This window comes from Drosophila rhopaloa, unplaced genomic scaffold (assembly GCF_018152115.1).
Source record: "Drosophila rhopaloa isolate 14029-0021.01 unplaced genomic scaffold, ASM1815211v1 contig_2, whole genome shotgun sequence".
In the NCBI taxonomy this organism is placed as follows: Eukaryota; Metazoa; Arthropoda; class Insecta; order Diptera; family Drosophilidae; genus Drosophila; species Drosophila rhopaloa.
The window spans coordinates 12,410,608-12,432,244 of record NW_025335083.1 but is presented as its reverse complement, the minus strand read 5'-3'; the positions used below and the strand labels follow the sequence as shown (position 1 = coordinate 12,432,244).

The window sequence follows — 21,637 nt, the reverse complement described above, 5'->3', positions numbered from 1 at the left end:
TTGAAAAGGTCACATAAAATCACTGCACTCCTTTACTGTCTCCTCATTTTGACATTAATTGTGTCTTATTAAATTTCTCGATAAATATTAGTCCCAGACATTTTAAGCTATTTCAATGACATCGATCTCAATTAAGCATTTACTGACACCATTTAAGTGCATTGACATACGAAAACTAATCTTTGTTTTATCCGTTAACCCTCCAGTGAATTCAATTTGTATAGTTTGTCCAGCATTATGCGCTCTCTTGATTTTCATAATTTTCCTCCATGAATTTCCATAATGGGATTAATGTGTGAGTATCGTTGTGCAGACACATTTATTTTTCGAGTGCCATAAGGCACATAACTAAGCCTAAACAGCTGAACAATTTGGTGTGCTAATGTGAAATATTAAATACGCTGTGGTGAGTTTCATAAATCTCTGAACAAATACGGTGGATGCTCGCTAATTGCTTTCGGAGTCTGAATATTGAAACTGAATTTTGATGACAGTAGAATTGGCCACAGTTGGGAGTGAAATTGTTAAATAGGATTTTGGTATACTTATTTTTAAGAGATTTTTGCACTTACCATTATGCCCCATATTGGTGATGATGACCCAGAAATCGATGGTCTTCTCCGGACCCAGCTCCTCGTAGTCCCACTTCTTCTTGACTCGCACCGCGCCATTTGTTTCCACCGTCACCCAGGGATTATCATCCCTGATCTTGAATGTTTCCTTGTCGGTTTCCTTTTCCAACTGAAATACCGATTTTCCCTCAGTATCTCCATCAGCTTCGGTGAACTCAATCCTCTTGGTGGGTCGAACAGCTCGGGTAACTCGTCTTTTCTCGCGGTGATGTGAGTGATTATTCACCTCATCGTGTTCCAGATGTTGCATAATAAACGAAACTGGTTCAGCAGCCAAAAATTCCAGCAGGACCTTTGCGGGCTTGGCACTCAGTAGACTGGGATACCTCAAATCATGAGCCAACACCTCGATGAGAAGCTCATTTGAGGTGGGCTCACCGGCCAGCATTATTTCGCCAGTTTGAGGGACTATAATCACAACATTGCTGGGCGACTTGAGGCGATAGGCAATTTTATCCCCATCAGCATCGGTGGCCTCTACTTTTCCCATGATCGCAAATCGCTGATAGGTCACACTACTGTTGCTCTCCATATTCACCGATTTTTGACCAGCAATGGCGAACTTATAATCCAGGGACTTAAATATCGGTCTATTGTCGTTTTCATCGAGCACGGTGATTTGTATTTTGGAAACTGTCTTATCCAAGCCATCTACATCGGATGCTTCCACGGAGAGATCGTAGTGAGCCCGTTCTTCACGGTCCAAGGGACGATTGGTGACCAGCCAAACACCGGACTCGTCATCGCCATTAATTACCAAGGATTTGGCGCTGATTTGGATGTTTTTATTGGCCTTGCGTTCCTGCAGAGCAAATGCATCATCCACGTTGCCATCGATGATGGTGTACCTCACTTTCTTGGGCGTGGCCAGTTCTTCGTCCAGGATGGATCCGCTGAAGGCCTGCATCAGAGGTACTCCACGCACCCTGGTACCCGCCGGTTGATTCTCCCTAACTTCACCACTGGCATCGAGTAGGGAACCCGAAAACCGCAGCATATCATTGCGATGCATCACGAACAACTGGAGATTGTGGGTGTTGGTGACATTGGGCGTTTGTTCAACGACCACCAATTGAACTGGACGATTGACAAGCGGGGATATATCCGCCGTGGTCATCACCACACCATCTTCCAGTACCGTAAAGTACTTGGAGTAATCACTATTCAACATGTGATAGGCAGCTCCGCCGGCATGCGAGCTACCATTTATCTTAACGGGATGGGTCTTGAACTTCTTGATGCTAAATCCGGGATAGGTATCGTGTGGCAGCACCAAGGACATTTCGCTGTGATGCGACGGTGACTTTTCCACATCGCCAGGACTGCCGGCCAACATGCGAGCCGCATTTTCCGCCGACAAACCAGCAAATGTGGTCTCCTCTATGGCCAAAATTAACGGTAGAGATATCAAAAATATCGCGCAGGTGTATAGATTTAATCGGTTGGTTATATAACGTTGCCTGAGCTGATTCAGGCAACGTCGTGCCGCCATTTTGCCGCGGCACTGTTTGATCCTGTTGACGATTAGCACTTTTTTCGTGACTTATTCTCCTTTTTTTCTCCCTCTTCAATTGTGGATTTTACGCCTTACGCTTGACTTATTCATGGGTGAATTCCTTTTGTCCTGTCCACTTTTTTCCACTGCTAATCAATACATTTTCGTTGTTTCTTTGTGGGTGGCACAATCTGCAAATAAAGTGGGTGGGAATGAAAATTGTTTTATGGTTAGTCGCAGTTCTCGGTACAGGTAAATATTTATGGGCATTGTGTAAAGTTTATGGGTCATTTGGAGTGAATAATTCATGGGTCAGGTGAATGAATAACATTTGGGCAGTCCTGCAAGGGTTAATCAAGTATGCATGAAAGTTGCGTTCATGCGTGTACAGACTTCGCGGGTAGGTTAAGTTTATAAATAATTAAAGTGTTCAGTAATTAATTAAATTAATATCTTGTAAATATCTGGGAAAATATTTGTATACTCCTATAAAACTATTTAAATTAATTTACAAAGAGAATACCTAGTCAAAGTATTTCGTTAATATTTCAATTATTAATATCAAATTTATAACAGGCACTTTCAAAGCAGGTACTACATACAACATTTTAAATCAATAACCTTAGTAACAATAATTTAAAAATTCCAAATATTTTGATATCCATAGCTGTAAACAGAAGGCTCGTTAAAACCGACAAATTCCTTTAATTCATTAAACTGCGTAAAAGGAAAATGGAGCCAAATTCCTGAAGCTTGGTCATCATCACCATCACATCGTAACCAGCAGCTGAGCCCGAGAAAATTGTCAACTTTTCACTTTTTAATTGCCATGTTGCAGGCTAGCACCAAACTCTCGAAGAGCAGGAAGAATGTTGCACAAAGCGAAAACTTTTTAATGATATTAGCAAAAATATTTAATATTCATGCTTTTTTGGCAGAAAGGAAATCAGAAAGGGAAAGGAATGGGCAACATTGTCACAGTCTGTTCTTGTCAAGGACTTTTCCCAATATGTGGGATTTTCGGTTGGTTTTTGATGTTCTCCTGACATGCTCTACATAGCGCCTCAGCAATTGCATTGTCCTAGGTTCTAGTTAATTCTGTAGGGCTCTTCTAGTTTCACCCCCTTAAAAATATGTGCCACACATGGTCGGCCTTGAAAAACAAAAATTTCATTGAGAAAATTATTTTAATTACCCCATGTGCAACACGCCACATATTCCCTCTCCCGACCCTCTAATCCGACAATGGCACGCACCCTGTAATTTCGCTACCTAAAGTTGGGTAAGTCGGAAAAGGTTCTTTCCCTTTTAACAATTTTTCTAACAGCTGCGCTGGCGCCGCTGACTTTTGGGCTATTGACCGTTTCGACTACATCCCAAATGTGTTGACAATAGTTTTATTTGCTTTTTACGCATTCCTATCAACGAGGAGGATTTCTGGTCCAACAATTGTTAGGGTGACAAAAAAAGAGTGGGGGCTATAGTGTGCTAATGATCTTATAACTAGCCTGACTTATTATTGGGTGTGACCGGAATTCGATGACAAATGATTACCTGGGTAATTCCTAATGACCTGTGAGCATAAATGTGAAATGAACCTGATGAAAAATGACTACAATTTTTGTGTTCCAATACAAAATAATTTCCTGATACTAAGGTTTTTCTATATAACAAATATGTTAACGGTTGAAAGACTTTTCTGATACTAAGGTTTTTTTAATTACAAATATGTTAAAGGTTTCCTTAAGTTCAAAGAGTCAATGTGTTTTTCAGTTATTCCTATAAATATGGGAAGGCCTTAAATAAGCTTAGGCATTTGGCTTTTGAACATCGTTTTTACTACTAATTTTAAACGACCCGAAAACCTGAGTCACATATGTTTAATTCTCACCTCTTTTGGGATATCGCAGCTGCGGCATCTTAATTGCAATTAGCTATGAAAATGTCCCCCGGCAGCCGAGAGAGATAATAAAACGAAACTTTAGCCCATATCTGTGCGATCTGCTAATCAGTTGACGGAGTTGACTACCAACAAATTACCGAAATGTCTGCTATTTGCATAACCTGCTGCTGCCGCTAATAAACCCATAGTTTCGGGGGTAACAAGCTCCAAGATATTAGCCTTATAAATCATTTACAATTTGTTTGGCAAAAAGTTTTTCTATTCGGCTCCCAACTGAATCATTTCTTTGTCTTTCCTAATTTGATTGGCGGCAGCTTTTCTGCGTGTTAAAATTCATTTGAAGTGACCCAGTCTGCGATTAATCAAAACATTGTTCAGTTTTTGACTCTCCAAAAAGTTGGTTTCGTCTTTCTATTTTTCATAGTGTCACTTAATTAAAAGCGAAGATAAAATGCGATACAATATGTTGAATAAAAAGCGTCCGCATGCATAGCTCTACATTTCGGCATACATGAATATTTGATGCTGGAATTCCGTGTGTTTGATATTTATATATTCAAGCATTCGATTGATTGATGCGTCATGGCAGCCAAAGGGCACGCAAGAGAAAAGGTAAATGAAATGCATAAATATTTGGAAGCTGCCATGGAGTTTAGTTGATGGAAACGTATCTTTGAATTTGACATAAAGTTCAGTTAGTGAAATCAATCTGGCTCACTTTCTAGAAAGCCAGAAGATTTATAGACCCAAAAACAAATATTGAATAGCTCAAATTGAGTAACGCCCCCATAGCGCATCACCTTGGGCTTTCCCCACATTAAAGTCATTTAAAATCAATTAAATATCAATGCTAGCAGACCACCTGTCGTGTTTTAACCTGAAAAGAACTCGAGTGTGAATGCGTTTTTGAAGAGACAACCAAAAATGTATTCAAGCTCAAGGCGTTGCCGGTTTATTGTTTATTAGATTTTTAACTGCTGCCAACAGTTTTTAACAAGTTTCAGTAGCGAAGCTCATAAAAGTTCAACGCAGCTGCATAAATTACGCTTGTGGCTGTCCTAAAATTTCCTGAATTGAATGACAACCAAATGTTGACTAATGAAGCTTTAATTGTCTTTTATATTTACTTTTTCTTTTCGTGGCTTTTACTGACTGTTTGCCAATGGGACGGTTTATTGATTTCTCCTTTGAATATTACCCAATGTCATGCAATTAAAATTCACATTTCCATATTTTATTTACTCACTCTTCACCCGCACAAACAAAAGTTGTATTCGTATTTGATCTGACGATTTCTTTGACGCTTTTCACTTTATTTTATTACCAAAATTCAATTTATTGCTGGGACTTTGTTTTAAGCATTCAGAGTTTGTGACACAATGGAAATGGAATTTAAGGTCAATCAAATAAAAGTTATTAAATGTTTTTTAATGGTCAATAAATTGAGTGACTGTAAAAGGAAAGCTTGTGCCTATGCAGATTTTTAATTGAAGACAAAGTTTTGTTGATGTGGAAAATGTAATGAAAATTACTCATAGAAGCCCTTGTAGAAATATATGTAGATAGTAAAGAAATTATTATATATGTGTTTTTTTTAGTTATTCTGAAAGTATTTAGGAGCTTTACTTTGAGCGTTTCCTTATTAAGTTTCCCCTCTTGTTTGTTAAACACCCTCACAATTCCCCGAAATGGATAACTATTTACAACTCATTTCCCTAATCAAGGTCAAAAAACGGTGTTCCTAAATTCCCAAAAAAAATATTAAATTCAAAAGTTTTGTACCAGGAACTGCGGGCAACCCCTAGAAAATTATGCAAATGAAAAACTAAACAGGGGTTCTAAACAAAAGCCAGACCTAAATGGAACATGATGAAGGGCTCACAGCTCAGAACTCCTCATGTGCAAGTCCACTCTATCAAAGGCGATGAGACACATTCGGCTTGAGGAGATTTTTATTGTTGTGCCACCAGAGCGCGTGGCACTCCACACAACAATGGCCGAAAATCTCCCCTGTCAGGTAGAAATTTGAAAATGAATAGATTGCCTGGCAGAGGGGTGAACACGCTTCCGATTTTCGGTTTTTGGGAGGGTCGAAAATCAGGTTTGTCCCTCCGCTTAATGTATCCGGCAATGGCAACAGAATGGATGGCAACGGGACAGGAGCAAGCAAAGTGCTTCATCAAATATGAAATAGGCCATCCGAGCAGAGGGAAAACCGAATGGGAACGAATGCCAACCAAAAAATGTCATCCACATGGACCCTCCACTTGGGTGACAATGAAAAATTGAGCAGACAATGATTAATTGGTCGGCGCTCGGTTGTTTTGCTATTTAAATTGAAGCCAGGACCAAAAAAAAAAAACGAAATATAATTTCAAGATGAAATTCCCGTGAAATCAGCAGAAACTCATTAAATCGCCAAGTCCTGTGAGTATTTATGGCCTGTCAACACTTTCGCAAAAGGATGGAGAGCGGAAAATGACTTCGGCATGCAAATATCGCATTCGGTTCGGTTTCTGTTTCTGGTCCCCAGGCTATTGTCTCAGACCGAGTCATAAATAAAGTCATTACGCACTCGTCTCTTATTTATGCATGTTTTCCTTATTTTCCTTCTTTTTTTTGTGCCATGCGCCAAAGGATTTTTTGCATGCGATCCAAATATTTGCATATCACAAGAAGCCCGCTTGTCAAGAAGCGTAAACACACGGTAGCCAGGGAAAAAGAGGAAAGGGCGGGGAAAATGAAGGCGTGCACACACTCCAGGTAAAGAGCAACCTGATACTCGCCTCCGCCGATGTCTGGCAACAAATTATGTGTTAACACATGGCCAGCGTTTGGTGACACGCCTCTCGAGACCTCAAAACTGGTTGGTCAGCAAAAAAAAAAGCAGGAGAAAAACGCTGCATTGCTAACTGGAATTTAGCGATAATGATAACTCAGGTAGCTGATCACAAAACGCCAGCAAAGGTGAGGGGAATGGGCTGGGCTCAAATGATGATAGCTGGGATGCGTGGCAGGCTTAAGATGCTGGGCAATCATAGCTAAAGTGCTTGCACTGTCGGAAAAAATAAACTGAGATTTCTGTTTGCTATTCTTTGATTAATGAAATGTTATACCTTATAGAGTGTTTATAAATGTTGTATTAATTATTTTTATAAGAAACCGATTCATTTTGTCATTTTGTAAGGCTATACAAGAGATTTTTTATAAATTAACATGGTTTCCGGAAAATGAAGGCAAAGAAACGATAAATTACAAAATAATCAATTTTTTAAACAATTGTTAAATATAATTACATAAAATAATATTGCATCTATCTTAATATTAACCAAAACTTTTTTAAAAAAAACCCCCATGACCATTTTCTTTACAATTATTAACCATAATAACATCCACTTATTTCCAGGTCAATCTAGCTATCAGAATCTAATTCCCAACGAAAACAAATCGAATATTCCTGTATTTACAATGGTACGCTTTGCCGACCAGAACAATTGGCCATTATAATGTCATTAACTGGCACCCTAGAGGCATACGAAAATTTCGCTTTGTCCGCTTTTTGCCATGTAATAACAATTTTAGTTGATCAAAAGTGCTCTTTGGCTCGCAGCGTACCGAATATTGCCGAAGCTTTTAAGCAATTAAATGTAGGACCTGCAGTCCGTCGGCGAAGGAGAGCCGAAAACCCTTTTGTTGCCGTCTTGGTTCCCGGAATGGAATTCACCGGGGAGAAATTAACTTTTTATGCCCCTCCTGCGAACGCCTGGAAGGTGTTGAATAGAGGTAACGCCTTAATTAAATTTGCAGACTTTTGTCTGGCTTTTTGTGGCTGTGAGCTATATTTTGCGTGCACAAGGCGAATTCTTCGATGTGCCATTAAATGGGCAAAAGTGAGGGGATGTGGCCATGCAGGTCTTCGGTCTGGCAATTGTTGATTACTTTTGTTTGGAAAAGACGATTAAGTAATTTCGTGTGTTTGGATTAACATAGCGTTCTGCATGCAATGGCAATGGTTAAGAAATTTTGAAGAAGGCTAAGAAAATACCTTAGTAGAATGTCAAGAATATATTACAAGTTTCGTTGCAGTTTAAAGCTGCCAAAAACTGCATCTTGACAAAATTTTGTACAAACCATTAGTAAACACAAAGCAAAAACTATAATCCTCAAATAGTATCAACTACAAAAACATTTTTGCAACCTAAATAAATTTAAAAACTAGTTGTAATCCTCATGATACAAGCTATTGAAATTAAATAAAAGTTTACTTTTTAATCCGATTAAATGTGGTATTTGTAATATTTTCGTACAAAATACACCACATTTACCTACTTTTAATGTACCTCTCCACAACTTTTCCTGTCTAAGCTCCAAAACAAGGCTTTGTACACTAGTTTAGCCAACGAGAAATGTTAAACAATAGAACTGAATTAAGCATGAAATGTGCCAAAAACTTATGAGTAGAGAACCAACTGAAACACATTCGAGCAACAAGAAGTGTTGGCACTATGCCAACTGCTAAATCTACAACCCATGACTGTCTGACTGGGAGGGGAAGTACCGCACCTCCAGAACGAACCCCTGCCACCCCATTCATCACCTTCCGCTGCACTTCCGGCGTCATCGTCAGCGCAAAAAGTGCAATGTACTAAAATTGAATTAAACCAAAAACAAATAGAAGACAGAATTGCAAAAAGAAAACACCCAACAGAATACAAAACAAACAATGTAGAACGTGAAATGCAATCGATGAGGGGGGAAAAAGAAACAAAATCAATTCAAAGGTGAGAGGGTGACTCGGTACAGTGACCGTCATAAGCAAGAGGACATTCAACTTGCTCGAACACTAGGAAAAACATTGTTTGTCTAAGTATATTTCATAAAACAATTTAAAGCATGCATTGAAAAAAGGAATTTAGAATGCTACAAATAATTTTTTTTTCATATGTGTAGAATATATATATTTAGTCAAAAAATATAATATTAAATGACCATACAAATACTGTAAGTTGAATCATAAATTTGTTCTCTGTGCACCATGGGGTTGTTGCAGATTTGTTTAAAAATATGCAGAATGTAGCACCAAGGTTAAATATTTGCATTTGTTTGCTGTCGCCGTATTCGCGCCCGTGTGTAATTGTCTGTCGTTTATTTAATGGAATCGACTGTGTGTGCCACATTTCAAAGCCCAAAAGCCTCGAACACTAATTAAATTGAGACACAATCCGCCGCATAAATGGGCAAATGGGGACGAGAATTAATTGGAAAGCATTTCCAATCCGCTAAAACAATAAAAGCGTGGTGTAAATGTTTTAAAGCGTCCCAAGTGGGGATAAATACGGCATTTGGAACACCTAAATAAATACCAGATGCGAGAATAACGCCCCAGGGAAGATGTTAGTCCCGGGGATTGTGGTTATCGATTGGAAAAGGTATGTCCGGAATTTAAAATAAACATTCAAATGGCAATGGGAAAACTCATTAAAACAGTATTATTCTAGTCAGCGCAAAAAAAAACATTACAAATACAACCAAGTAATTAAGTATAGATTTTCTATAATCAGTCAAAATCATACAAAAACTGTGAGTTTTGATAGCAATATTTTTTATTTTCTATATTTTGTATTTTTATAATATATAATACGAAATTTTCTTAAGCTTCAAAGAATTTCCAGAAAAGGTTTTATGTGCTATAATCTTTTTATTTTGGAGATACAGCCAACATTTGCTATCTTTCCGGAACGATTTATTGATTTCCGTTGTCTGGTATTTTCCACCGCTCCAATCTATATCTCTCTTTTCCCCTTTCTCCATCCTTTCTCTTTGTTCTTTCACGTATTTATGCGCAGTCACGTTGTTGCTGTCGCGTATCGTCTTCTTCTCTTTCTTTTGTTGTTGCTGCGACTGCCCTGAATGAATTTTACATTTTTATAGCGCCCGGTTTCGTACGTTCCTCTTTTTCCTGCATGCGAATTGTGGATCACCCCTCGTGTTCATACATCTGCATTTTTTTTGTATTCCTACAGATTTGTCACAAGTATTGCCGCACACGCCGTTCCATTCCAACTTTTTTCTGCCATTTGTCGTCACCACCCTCAGCTTCCCACCCCTGAAAAGTCTGTCCTATTCCGTCAATGCACTCAAAACAAATGTTGTAATTATTGCTTAGAAATCCTACGTATCTCAGGTTAGATTTGTAAGATAAAAAAGTGGTTTATATTTGTAAAACAAGAAAATCTATTTTGTTAAGCTTTTTTGATCAAATTGAGATGAAAACATTACTACATGATCTTATGTTTTAGAATAATTTTAAAATATTAAATTATATAGCAAAATAAACTGTTCAGAAGAACCTGTCTAAGTCTAAGCTCGCAAATGATTTTCCGTTAACAAAATGTTAGTTTTAATACTTTATTATTTATTTATTAGAAGAAAGAGTACAGTTAAATCAATATTGTCAATGCATGTCACTACAGACTTAACAAATGTTCTTGAGTTCTTAATAAATTTAAAATTTAGGTACCACTTTTTTCTCTTTTTGAAGTGTATATCTGCTTTTGTGCAATAAAAAGGATACGATGCGCGAGCGCACACACATAAATATCTCTGGCACACACTCTCACACACACACACACACATATACACACACACATCGCAGACGATGCCGGAACTGTTGTCAAAGGAGGAAGTGGATGGCCGCAGGGGCAGGGGAATCCGAGCAGGATGAGGAGGAGGACGAGGGAGCGGGAGCGGGATTCGTTCAGCGGACGGAGAACAGAACAACCGCAGCAACCGGCAAAGAGGGCAATCACCCGACCCGAGACATCGCACTATGGGGCCAACGACCACTTTTGTTGGCCAAAATTAATTACTCGCTCAATTTTAGAGATATCGAGATAAAACTTTACCAATCGTTTTTTGGTATCCTTAGGCAACATATATGTTAAAAAGAAAAGGATCGAACAAATATATCCCATAGCTGCCATACGATCGATTTAGTCAACTTTGTCATTTGTCAAGATAATCGAATAATTTTTTTTTTATTATTATATACTTTATAATTACATTTATATTATATTTTTTTATATTTTTTATATCTGCTTCTGAATAGAATTCAAAATGCAAAGCAAAATGTTCTTCGTTCCACAAAGGTTCAATGTAAATGCACGAAAATCGGATTAAAATAATTTTATTAATAAGTAAAAAAATGGGACCTGCTATTAAACATCATGCTCTTCGGATTCTAGTTCAATATTTCATTGAAAATCAAAAGGATTCTAATATTCAACGCAACTACTGTTAAGGTTGCAAAACTTGAGGTTATGTGCTTAAAATTAAAATTTCGTAAAAAGTGGCAATAAGTGGCGATTCTAACCATATACATTTTAAAAAGAATTTAATACTCTACAAATCTCAATAGGTTTCAGAAGTGGACTCCGCTGGACTCACTTTGTTGCTCTATTTTAAAATTAGTTTTCTATTTAAAAAACGCGTTTTAGGCAACTCACTTTATCACTTAAGTTCAAAGACAGCACGATAGATTTCAACCGTTTAAACACATAAACACTAAGTACACACCACCATTCATCGAATTCATATCACAACAATTTTTTGGAACGCTTATAAACTGCTTTTTTAAACACTTTAAAAATGCAATTTAAAAGTCGAATTTCAAAAGCACGTGGCTTGCATCTTAAACATCTGATTTAACAGCTGTTATCTTAACAGAAGCGCACTCTATCGGAATTCCTGATACGTAACATTGCAGATTGGTCTTCTGTTAATATATCCTAAAACAACTTTTTTGGTTTTGACGACTTTTCAAAAATGGGTTTTGGCCAACGAATGTGGTCGTTGGCCCCATAGTGCATCGGATCACAGACTATGATTTCTGCTTGGGGTTGCAATTCCTATTGATTTTCCATTGTTTTTGTTGCCGCTGCTGCCAGTGCTGCTGCAGTGCGGCAAAAAGTTGCCAGAAGATTTAGGAGCTCCTCTGGTTAAGTGAAAAGCCCCCTTGCTCTCAGTAAGCTTTTTTATTTGCCACCCGCAGCTGTGGCTTCATCTCCAATTTGTTGCAAGTGGCACTTGGCAAAAAATAAACTAACCCAATGCATCCCGACATCGCCGTTTGACACAGTATGCAGATTAGCAGCTAATGCCCCCTCAATATTTCTCTGTATATTCACGAACAGATCTCACTGGATTTCGCTCTGCAGCTCTCCACTTAAGATTGATTGATTGTCAAGTGGATGTGGGAGTGGGAGTTGTGGGTGAGTGGTTGTTTTGACCCTACTGGTTGCCCTACTATTCCGTAGCAAATGCAATTATTCAGAATATGAGTAGATGTAAGCTTATTAGAATTATAAGCTTAGCCCTCAGAGAGATGCAGGATGCCAGAGTAGCCGAGATACTTGACATCCGACAGAAACATTATTTGTACAAGTCATGACAGGGAAGATCTATGAGAAATTTAGTTTTATGTTCGCTTTAATCTGGCTTTTCGAAATGTTTTACTCTTGTTATTGTTTGGAAAAAGCAAAAGAAGCCCAACAAATCTTTTAAATCTTAATCTCTATGCAAAATACACATATAATTTAATTTATTATACAAACAGTTATGATATGAAAAATAAATATATCATGTAGCTAAAGTACACATTTACAAAATAAATTAAATATTGACCTTTTGCAAATTAAAACCCACATGGAACCGTCAAATGCATTAAACTCTTTTTTAGCTTTCAGTTTTTTAATCACTTCGTATTACATTATAGAATCTCTCGTTCGCTGACGGGGTGTCTGCATTTAATTGCTGTTGCCAGCTAATAAATTTTAATTGTCCTCAATTAGCAACGGAATGCAGCGGAAAATATGGACAGCCAGAGGCAAAAGGGAAATCGGGGTTGCGACTCTTTTATGCACGAGGCCATCGCTTGCATTTAAACAAATTTTCCGCCGCCCTCGGTCGGAAGTTGTTTGCATATTTATGCGGCCTGAAAATTCCATTAGAAATGACATATTCTGCAGTGCCACTCAAACGAAAGACAGTGAGGCTCAATTAAAGAAAGGGGCATGGACAGAAATTCTGAACATTTGGCCGAGGCAAAGGGAATATTTCCAAGTGGCAAACGGACTGCCCAAGTTTGACCCTTCCTCCTCATTGAAGTCATCTCATCGTCATCATAAGTCTCACATATGTTGCTCACATGTGTGTTCGCCGAGACGAATGCATTAAGCAGAAATTTCATTCATAAAGATTTCATTTCATTTCGTTTTTACCCTGTCTCAAAGAGACCACAAGGCGTTGGCCTGGACCAGCAAAAAAAGTGCAAGAAGATGCCGAACCGAAGAAGATTTATTGCACAGGGGCGTAGGTAGTGACTTTTCAAGGGGCCATAAAACCAAACGCCGGTTCGTATGAAAGGGAGTAATCTGTAATACTACTATATCGAGAAATGAAAAAATTAACAAATATTTAAAGCTAAAAGTCGTTTTAATTGCTAATGTATTGCAGTATTCATCCATAAAACCTCCAAAGTTATATTATTAAATATTGAATAATAAATCATAATGCGTTACCGGTAGGTCAAAAATATGATTTTAACTTTATTGGCTTTTACTACTATTTTATGAATAATTTACTATTTTCACCACTCCCTTAATAAACATTTCTTTGAAAGCTAACCCCCCTTTTAGTTGAGCCCCTGTTCAGAACATTTCAAGGAAGATAGCAGCCTCAAATTAAAATTCGAGCAGCTTCAACAAAAATATAATAAATGAGAAATTGTTTAAATATTTGCCACACACGAATGCCAGGCATGCAAATTCATTGAGCGCTTGAAATTCTCAATTTCACAATTCGCTTTGCTGCAACTCAGAGAATGCAAACATTGGGCATTAAAGAAATTATTGTGTACATGTGCATTGAATGCTGGCGAAGACGTGAATTGAAATGCCACTTCTCCAGGGCTAGGGTTCAAATAAATTGCTTTTGACTTGTCGCTTGAGCGGAAAATTGCATCAAACGGAAATTGAGGTTGAAATTAATAATTTAAGACCTTTTGCCATGCCGGCTGGCGGCAAAAGTGCCGAAAAAAATTAATTGAAAATGCTCTACGCAAGAGGAAGTTGCCAATCTCGAACGTACCTCTGTTTTTATTTTATTTTTACTTTGCATAAGCAGAAAAAGAGCTTGCTGCATTGCTTTGCTTTCAATTTAACCGCAAAGCAATCTCAATCAATCTCAATAGTTATTGACCAGGGGCCCCCCGTCGCATTTTCTATATCCACCTACCTAAAAGTCCAATATTTCACGTGCTTTTTTTCGCTTCTCGCGCCGCCGTCGCCATCGATCAATGAATCTTCGACGGCGGCGCGTTTCGACCGCAATAAGTCAAATACGAGGCCAGCGAGCTTCATTATGTTCAAAAGCCCAACCGCAGAAGGGAGCCAACCTCTTCGGGCCAATAGCAACACAAAAGGCTAAGCCATGGCAACAAAAACGACAACAGCAACTCGTCTTGGCTCCAAAAGGCAAGAACAATGCAGCGCAGATAAGTCAATTATATTGACTTGGCCAAGAACTCTTTGAGGCTGTCTGGGGCTTTTAAGGTGGCAAGCAGCTTTTTGCTGCTCCTCTCACAATTCCCACAGTCGAAAGTCAACGTCACCGTCGCTTCGTCTTCGTCTTCGTCTTCAGTTTTTTTTCGCTTTTGGCCTGAACCAAGGCGATAACATCGACGCTGTCAATGGCAAAGTGGTAAGCAGTGGGCTAAAACGGCTCAAATATCTTTTAAAAAATTGGTTGGTCTCTAGTTGTTTAAAAAAATTTTAGTGGTTGAAAATTCATGATTTTAGCATATGTATATTACATGTTAAATGCTGGGTAGTTGTATATACATAGTATAAGTATATAAATATTTTATTTAAAAATGATTTCATAAAACACAATAAAACATAGTTGAGATTAAGTTGTTTGTATATTTAAAACATGTAAATGAAAATTGGATTGAGTTTGATTTAGAAAACAAGGCTAAGCTCTAATTGATTTCGTGTTCAATCCAAAAACTTTTCTACTTGACAAGCGTACTATTTTTTACCACTTTTAATCCACTGTTCACTCATTTCGTTGAATCCCTCTTGCCACACTTTGCTCAAAAAATCTCTTCCGACCAGACGGTGTTTTTGTATTTTCCTGACTGGCACGTAGATTTATACTCATATTTATTTTTTCCTCTTATTTAATTTTTTCCGAATTGTGAAGCATCTTCGGACCGCTTTGAGCTTTGGGTCTTGGGTCTTTTTTGTTTGGACGTCAAGAGTGTAGACGCAATTTACTGATTACATTATTGCCCGCAAATTGCTAGATTATAGTTTGCTTGTTGCCTGCAAATTATTGCTGTTATTATTGACTGACAAATTATAGTGATTAGTTTTTCATCTTTTTCAATAAAATGGAAATATTTTGGTGTAGGCAATTTCGCGCTTAATATGTGAGAAAGGTTGGCTGAGAAACAAACAACTGTTCATAATATTTTGAACTATAATTTGGGTTAGTTTTGGTAATAAAAGAGACTATAATCGAAGTTTGCACACAAAAACAAAATAGTGTTTATTAGTAAAAAAAATATGTATATTTCTCATGGTCAAAATGTCTAACTTTCTATACTCCTTATTGATTCGGGTAAGTAAATAATACTTTGAGCAATATATCAACCTTGCTTTGTGAATTCCCATGCCAAGTCTGGTAGATAAAGTATCTCAAAGCTGTCCTTTCTTTTCTCCGAGTCGCATTTAAGCAGATTTCTTTTGATTCACCCTTCATTGCTTTTTTTCCAACCCATCGCGACAAAGCAAACATGAAAGCGGAGACTAGGAAGCCGGCAAGAAAGGCGAAGTAAAAGCAAAGGGCCGAGGAACAAGTGCAGCCCACATGGCGGCAAGCCAAGAGAGTAGAATATTCAGAGAGTTGGTGGAAAATCTGCAAAGCCCAGAGAGGCTTTCCACGCTCTCTCTGCGAAAAACCAACCCCCCAGAAAATACAAAACTCACTGTGCAGACTCCTGCCAATTTTCCTACAGGGAAACTATGTTGGAGTACTACGAGTTCGTATTTTTGCTGATAAGCGGCCGCCGCTGTTTTCCTTATTTTTTTGGGAGTGGGGGGGAAGGGGCAGAACATAATTGTAGCTCCAGACGGGAGGGGAACAAGGATTCGATCGATTTTTCATGCTCCCCAAAAACAGAGCGGGAGCTCGGGCTAAAAAGAAACTGCTGCATACGCACAGGAGCAAAAGAGCCCAGCGGCTTCTCGGGCTGGGGCTCCTCTCTCTCTGTATTGGTGTGTGTTTGAGTGTGTGTGTGTGTGTGTGTGTGGCGTGTATGTATATGTCTAAGGTGTGTTAACCTCAAATGTTTCTGCACACACACACTCAAGCAACAAAACCAAAATCAAGTGGAATTGTTTAAAAATTCTACGTAAAATAAGGAAAAACACTTTACAACAAAAATCACTATAATGAAAACGTAATTATCTTTGCAAGCTAAAATATTATTTTTCTGGTCACTAATTTGTTTTTAAAACAAATTTATTGAAGACTTTTTTCCGCTCACACATGATTTCAGTTTTTTTTTTAATTTTTTACACAGAAGACATATTTTACTTCCATAAACTTTGTTTGAAATTTGAGCTTACTTTAAGTTTTGTTGATTCTTCTCCGATTTCCTTTTCCGTGTTTTTTTTTTGTTATAAACTTCAGCTACTAATCCCAGTTATTGATTTTTAACAAGTGCTTGTGTTTTTACTACAATAATCTCTTTGGGACTTAAAACCCGGTTAGCTTTACGTTTTATTGGTTTTAGTTTCCATCAACACTTTTGCACATTGGACACTGGCACACACACAAGGATATATCTTATATATATCTTTTTTTGTGGTATATGTTGTATTTTCTTTCTTAAATTTAATTCTTTTATACAGATTTTGTAAGGAGAAAAGAATTTTGCATTAACTTTCTTTATGGACTCTTCCGAATTTATTTAAATTATTTTCGCTGTGCCCATTTCACACACACGCACTCGAACACGCGACGCGAGACACGCACACAGACACAGCAAACGTATAGAATTTTTCACTGCGCCTATGTATTCGGGGGGTGGTGGGCGGTATTAAATATTGGTGTGTGTGGGTCTGTATATCCTTTGGCGCGGACCGAACCGAAACTCAAAGACTGGAGACACCGCCGTCGTCGTCGTCCTTCCACGAGCAACTCAATCGACACAATGAGCCCAGAGCATGTTGGAAAAGTCCTCACAACTGATGGGAGAGCGACATGTCTAGGCCGACCGAGTTTTCCACCACCAAAAAAACATGTGAAAGCAGCGCTGCAGAGAGCCAATACTCCTGTTGAGTGAGTGGGCGCAGAGAGAGAGAAAGTTACTCAGGAGCAGAGAGGCAGTAGGAAATCCAACAAAGAGCAGGGAAACCCCTGCCAGAGAGAAAGGAAAGCAAGGCCGGAGCGTCAGGAAAACTCTGCCAGAGCGCTAGGTAAACTCTGCCAGAGAGCAAGGAAAACTCTGCGAGAGAGCAAGGAAAACTCTCTCTGACTCTCCCCGAATCATATGTTTTGCCTCCCATCGAAAACTGTGAGCCTACAGATTCCATCTCCTCCACAACCGCAGTCGGAACTTCCTGACTTCCTACGTTTCGTTTATAGCCAACCTCTAAGCTAACTTTTCCCCAACTCTCTCCGCTTTTCTGGCCAATAGGTGTTGCTGTTTATCTGTATTTGTGTAATATCCTGTAGTTTCATGAGTTTCCGTTACACTCTACGTGCGTTTTATTTTTTTACACTTTTTCGAGGGAATTTTTCGGGCAAGCGATGCTCGAGTGATGAGGTTTTGGTTGGGTTTTTGTAAACTTTTCAAGGGTTTTGTAGAAAGTTTGAAGTAATTTGAGTTGAAGGCTTAAGAACATGAGAGGGGCTATCAAATAAAATACAAAAAAAATATACAGTAGGTGATTGGGTGGTATTTAATAATTACCAAATGAAGAAACAGGCTTACAACTATACTATGAATTTAAACGTTTTTGTAGTTTAAATTACATAATATTTTTAGTAGATCAATTTATAGATTTAAAAACTTATTTGCACAAAGTTTATTGTCTTCGACTTAATAATTTATATATGAGAAAGCGTGTTTATGATTCCGAAACATGGTTCATAACTTCCCTTGCACTGCACTTTCATAAAAGGTTTCCCTGTAGCAATAACAAGAAGCAGCTGCCGTAACCAATCAAATTTAAACTTCGCTTTGGCAATTTCAAAATATTCCCACCCACTTCCTCCAGAAATTCGCGACACACCCAACTTTAGGAGCCAACATAAAAATAAAGTCAAGTAGAATAAATCAAAACTGCAAGAGGCAAATGAAAGGCAAGAGTCATAAATACTCATTTTGCATGAATGAGAAAATAAAATGAAATTTGCATTTGACTGCACACGACGACGAAAATTATTTGCCAGCAATATACGGTTATTTAAGGTTGAGCCCGACAGTTATGCACACAATAAACGCCCTGAAGTTCGTAAAGGACGCAACAGGAAGTTGGCCAAAAACAAAAAAAGACCAGGAAAAAAGTATGAAGAAGAAACAAAAAACTTAAGACGGAGGAAGGAAGCACGCAAAATGCGCGCCATATGATCATGGGTAAAAAGAGGGAGGGAAACGGGAAGCAGCGAAATGGGAACACGTCAAGTGGGAAATGCAGGAAAAACGAAGAAAAACCCCCCGAAAAATGCCCTTTTGGTCTTAGAGAGTCTGCGTTGTTTACAACTCCCACACACTACGAAAGTATTACAAACACAAAGAGAATATTACAAACACACACACACACACCCGCGCTCCCATACAAAGAAAGTTCGTCAAGTTACCGTTACGCGTTTCCAATTGGAATTAAATACAACCAAAGACGGAGCTAAAATTTCAAAAACACACCGAACGCGAAGCCAGCAAACGGAATTCTGAGTGGAACCTTTGAGATATTATAGCCAAGGAGCGGTCGCGGAACGCAACGGAAACGGAACACAGCCCCTACCAAAAAGTAAAAAAAACGAAATGAAAAGAGAGGGACGACGAGAAAGAGCGAGAGAGAGAGAGGGGGTGAACAATTTTGCAGACATTTGGCAAATGCAATTCTTTGGGTGGTAAGAAACCCCGGATTAGGTGGGCCCCACGAATTTCCGTAATTAAGCAGCCAGTAAAGCGTGAATGAGGGGGTGAAAGTAGTGAAAAGGGGAAGCAAGAGTAGGGACAGGGGAGGGGAAAAAGGGTGGGGAAATGTGGGAAAAAGGCGCGGAAAATGGGCGGCAAAACTAAGGGAAAAGGGCCAAAACGGGCAGTAAAGGCAGTTTTAATTTCAAATTCAAAAAGAAGGCCAATTAATTAAGCAGGAGAGTCGGATTTAAAACGACTACTCGAAAATCCCGAAAAGATGGTGGGAAGTGTTGATAATGATGATGGTGATTTTGTTGACGATGCCGTTGACAGGTGGCTCAGGTGGGCGGAAAAGGGGGTTAAGTGGAAAGCTCAGCGGTTGGATCCCTTACACGAAATGTGCGTTAAAAGTTTTGAGCCAAATACGGATAAAACTTGGTCTCAACGGAAACCAAAATAATTGTTAGACAGTTCAACATGAGAAAAAGAAAATATTTTATTGGCAATGAAAAAAATCAAAGATTGTTTCAGAAGAAGATGAATTACCATTTGCAGTAGTTTTGTTTTCATTCCTTTCAGTTATATAATTTCTAATAACATTTTTTTAAAGCTCCCCTATAACAAAATCCAACATTATCTAAGTTTAGAAGATTCTATACCAACTGTGTTTCCAACAGATTATCCTCTGTTTCTGGAAATAAATCCTCGTCTAGACACTTTTATATTTATTTAACCAAAAAAGTTTTATAGCCCGCACCCAAAATAATACACTTTTCCAGAACGGAACCCAGTGGAATCCATCAACTTTTCATTTTTCTTTCGATTTTGTTCGCAATTTCTTTTTTATACTTTTGTATTCATATTTAGAGGCGCTATGCATTCGCTGAATATTTTCATAAAATTTCATATTCATAGCGCGTTTGGGTGTTTTTTTATTAGAGCGATGGCAACAAAATCAACAAGAAATCCAACCAAAAATGTTTACATTGACTGGGGTCTCATACCAAGAAAATCAGATTTTTTTTGCTGCTGCTGTTGACTCTTGTGCGATACTTTTTGCTTTCCTTGGGCATAATTTCGCTCATTAAAATTCCATAAATCGAGGCGAGAAGCGGCATCGGCCTATAATTGCTTTTCACTCCTGATTGCATCGCGTGTTCGATAAGAATTGATTGGATTGTATCGGATTGGATGCGAACCGCATCGCACCTCGCGCCAATTAAAAGGTTCTTAAGTTGTCTCGTGTCTCAGGAACCTTGAGATATCCTCTCAGTTCTTCACTTCCTTTTCGCTCAAAAGCATTTGGCCACACATTGACGGCACATGTTTGCTTTATGAGTTATTCCCCTGGATATTTTTGAAAAACAAAGACGAGCATATGGGCAGACGAAAGTGAGACGCCCTCGCCCTCATAAAAGGTTCAATTTCGTTTGGATAAGTTGACCTTTCGGTGGGAATGGGGATTGTAAAATGACAGAGGCCACGCATGCGCACACGCTCTGGCTTTTTTTTTAATTTTTATTGTTTTGACTTTATTTGAAAGTGCTTAATCCCGCTCATCCATATGGGAAACATGTCCGGGTTTGTAATGATGATGACATTATTGGCTACGCGGACCAGCATCTTTTTGTGCGGTTGCGGCTTTAAATATAATTATAGGGTCTGGGATCAGGAACCCCAAAACAACACTCAAACTCAATGATCAATGCCGCAGTAGTTTGTCTTTCGTCAACATCTGCCACTTCTTTTCTCCGGTCTTTTTAGTGCATTTTTATGTCGCAACAATTCCAGTTTAGTGCGCTTCATTTATCGCTCAGTTGTGACATTTGTTTCATTTGTCGGCGCTTCATTAGTCATCGAAGGACCTGCCCGGACACTCCCAGACACTCGATATGTGTCGATATCAATGAATTTGTCACTAATTTATGTTCTTTCAACGACACCTAAGGGGAGAGGCAATTAGAACTCGTGGGATACTAAATAAAAAGTAACTAAAAACTGTTCAGGGGGAAAATTGAGGAAGGAAACGCGACGAGTTCGGAATAGTTTTATTCTGAGCATGGGAAAGGACATAAAATTAGTGTGAAATTTATTTGGGTTATATTTAAGGTAACCGGAGTATTTAAAGCAAACAAAAAAATATAATAAAAATAAATATTAATACATTTGTTGCATTTCATATAAGTCTATAAGTTTCATATGCTACAGAAAATTTTTAAATAAATCCAATATTAAATACAATCTTTATTGTTATTTCAAGGTGTTTTTATATTGTGAAGGAAGTAAAAGGATTGACTAATTATATTCTTTTTAACTGATATTATAGAATTTAAGAAATTTAATCTGATACCTTGCCTAAGTCACACATTGTTAGATTTGTTTATCCCCTTAAC

At 38.3% G+C, this 21,637-nt stretch overlaps 1 protein-coding gene across 14 annotated transcripts in view; it reads right to left on the bottom strand.

The window, feature by feature from the left end:
* Positions 1–21,637, bottom strand: part of LOC108052732 (neural-cadherin) — a 135,762-nt gene that overhangs the window by 90,586 nt on the left and 23,539 nt on the right. For 10 of the 14 annotated variants that reach the window (XM_044459579.1, XM_044459583.1, XM_044459585.1 and 7 more), the window contains exons 1-2: positions 16,723–17,315; positions 573–2,318 (exon numbers count right to left, since the gene is read on the bottom strand). In XM_044459579.1, the coding sequence (XP_044315514.1) occupies positions 573–2,124 (1,552 nt within the window). In that variant the 5' untranslated portion in view covers positions 2,125–2,318; positions 16,723–17,315. Of the gene's footprint in view, positions 1–572; positions 2,319–16,722; positions 17,317–21,637 lie in introns of those variants that run through there. The other 4 variants (XM_044459584.1, XM_044459591.1, XM_044459582.1 and 1 more) reach the window with 2 other exon arrangements.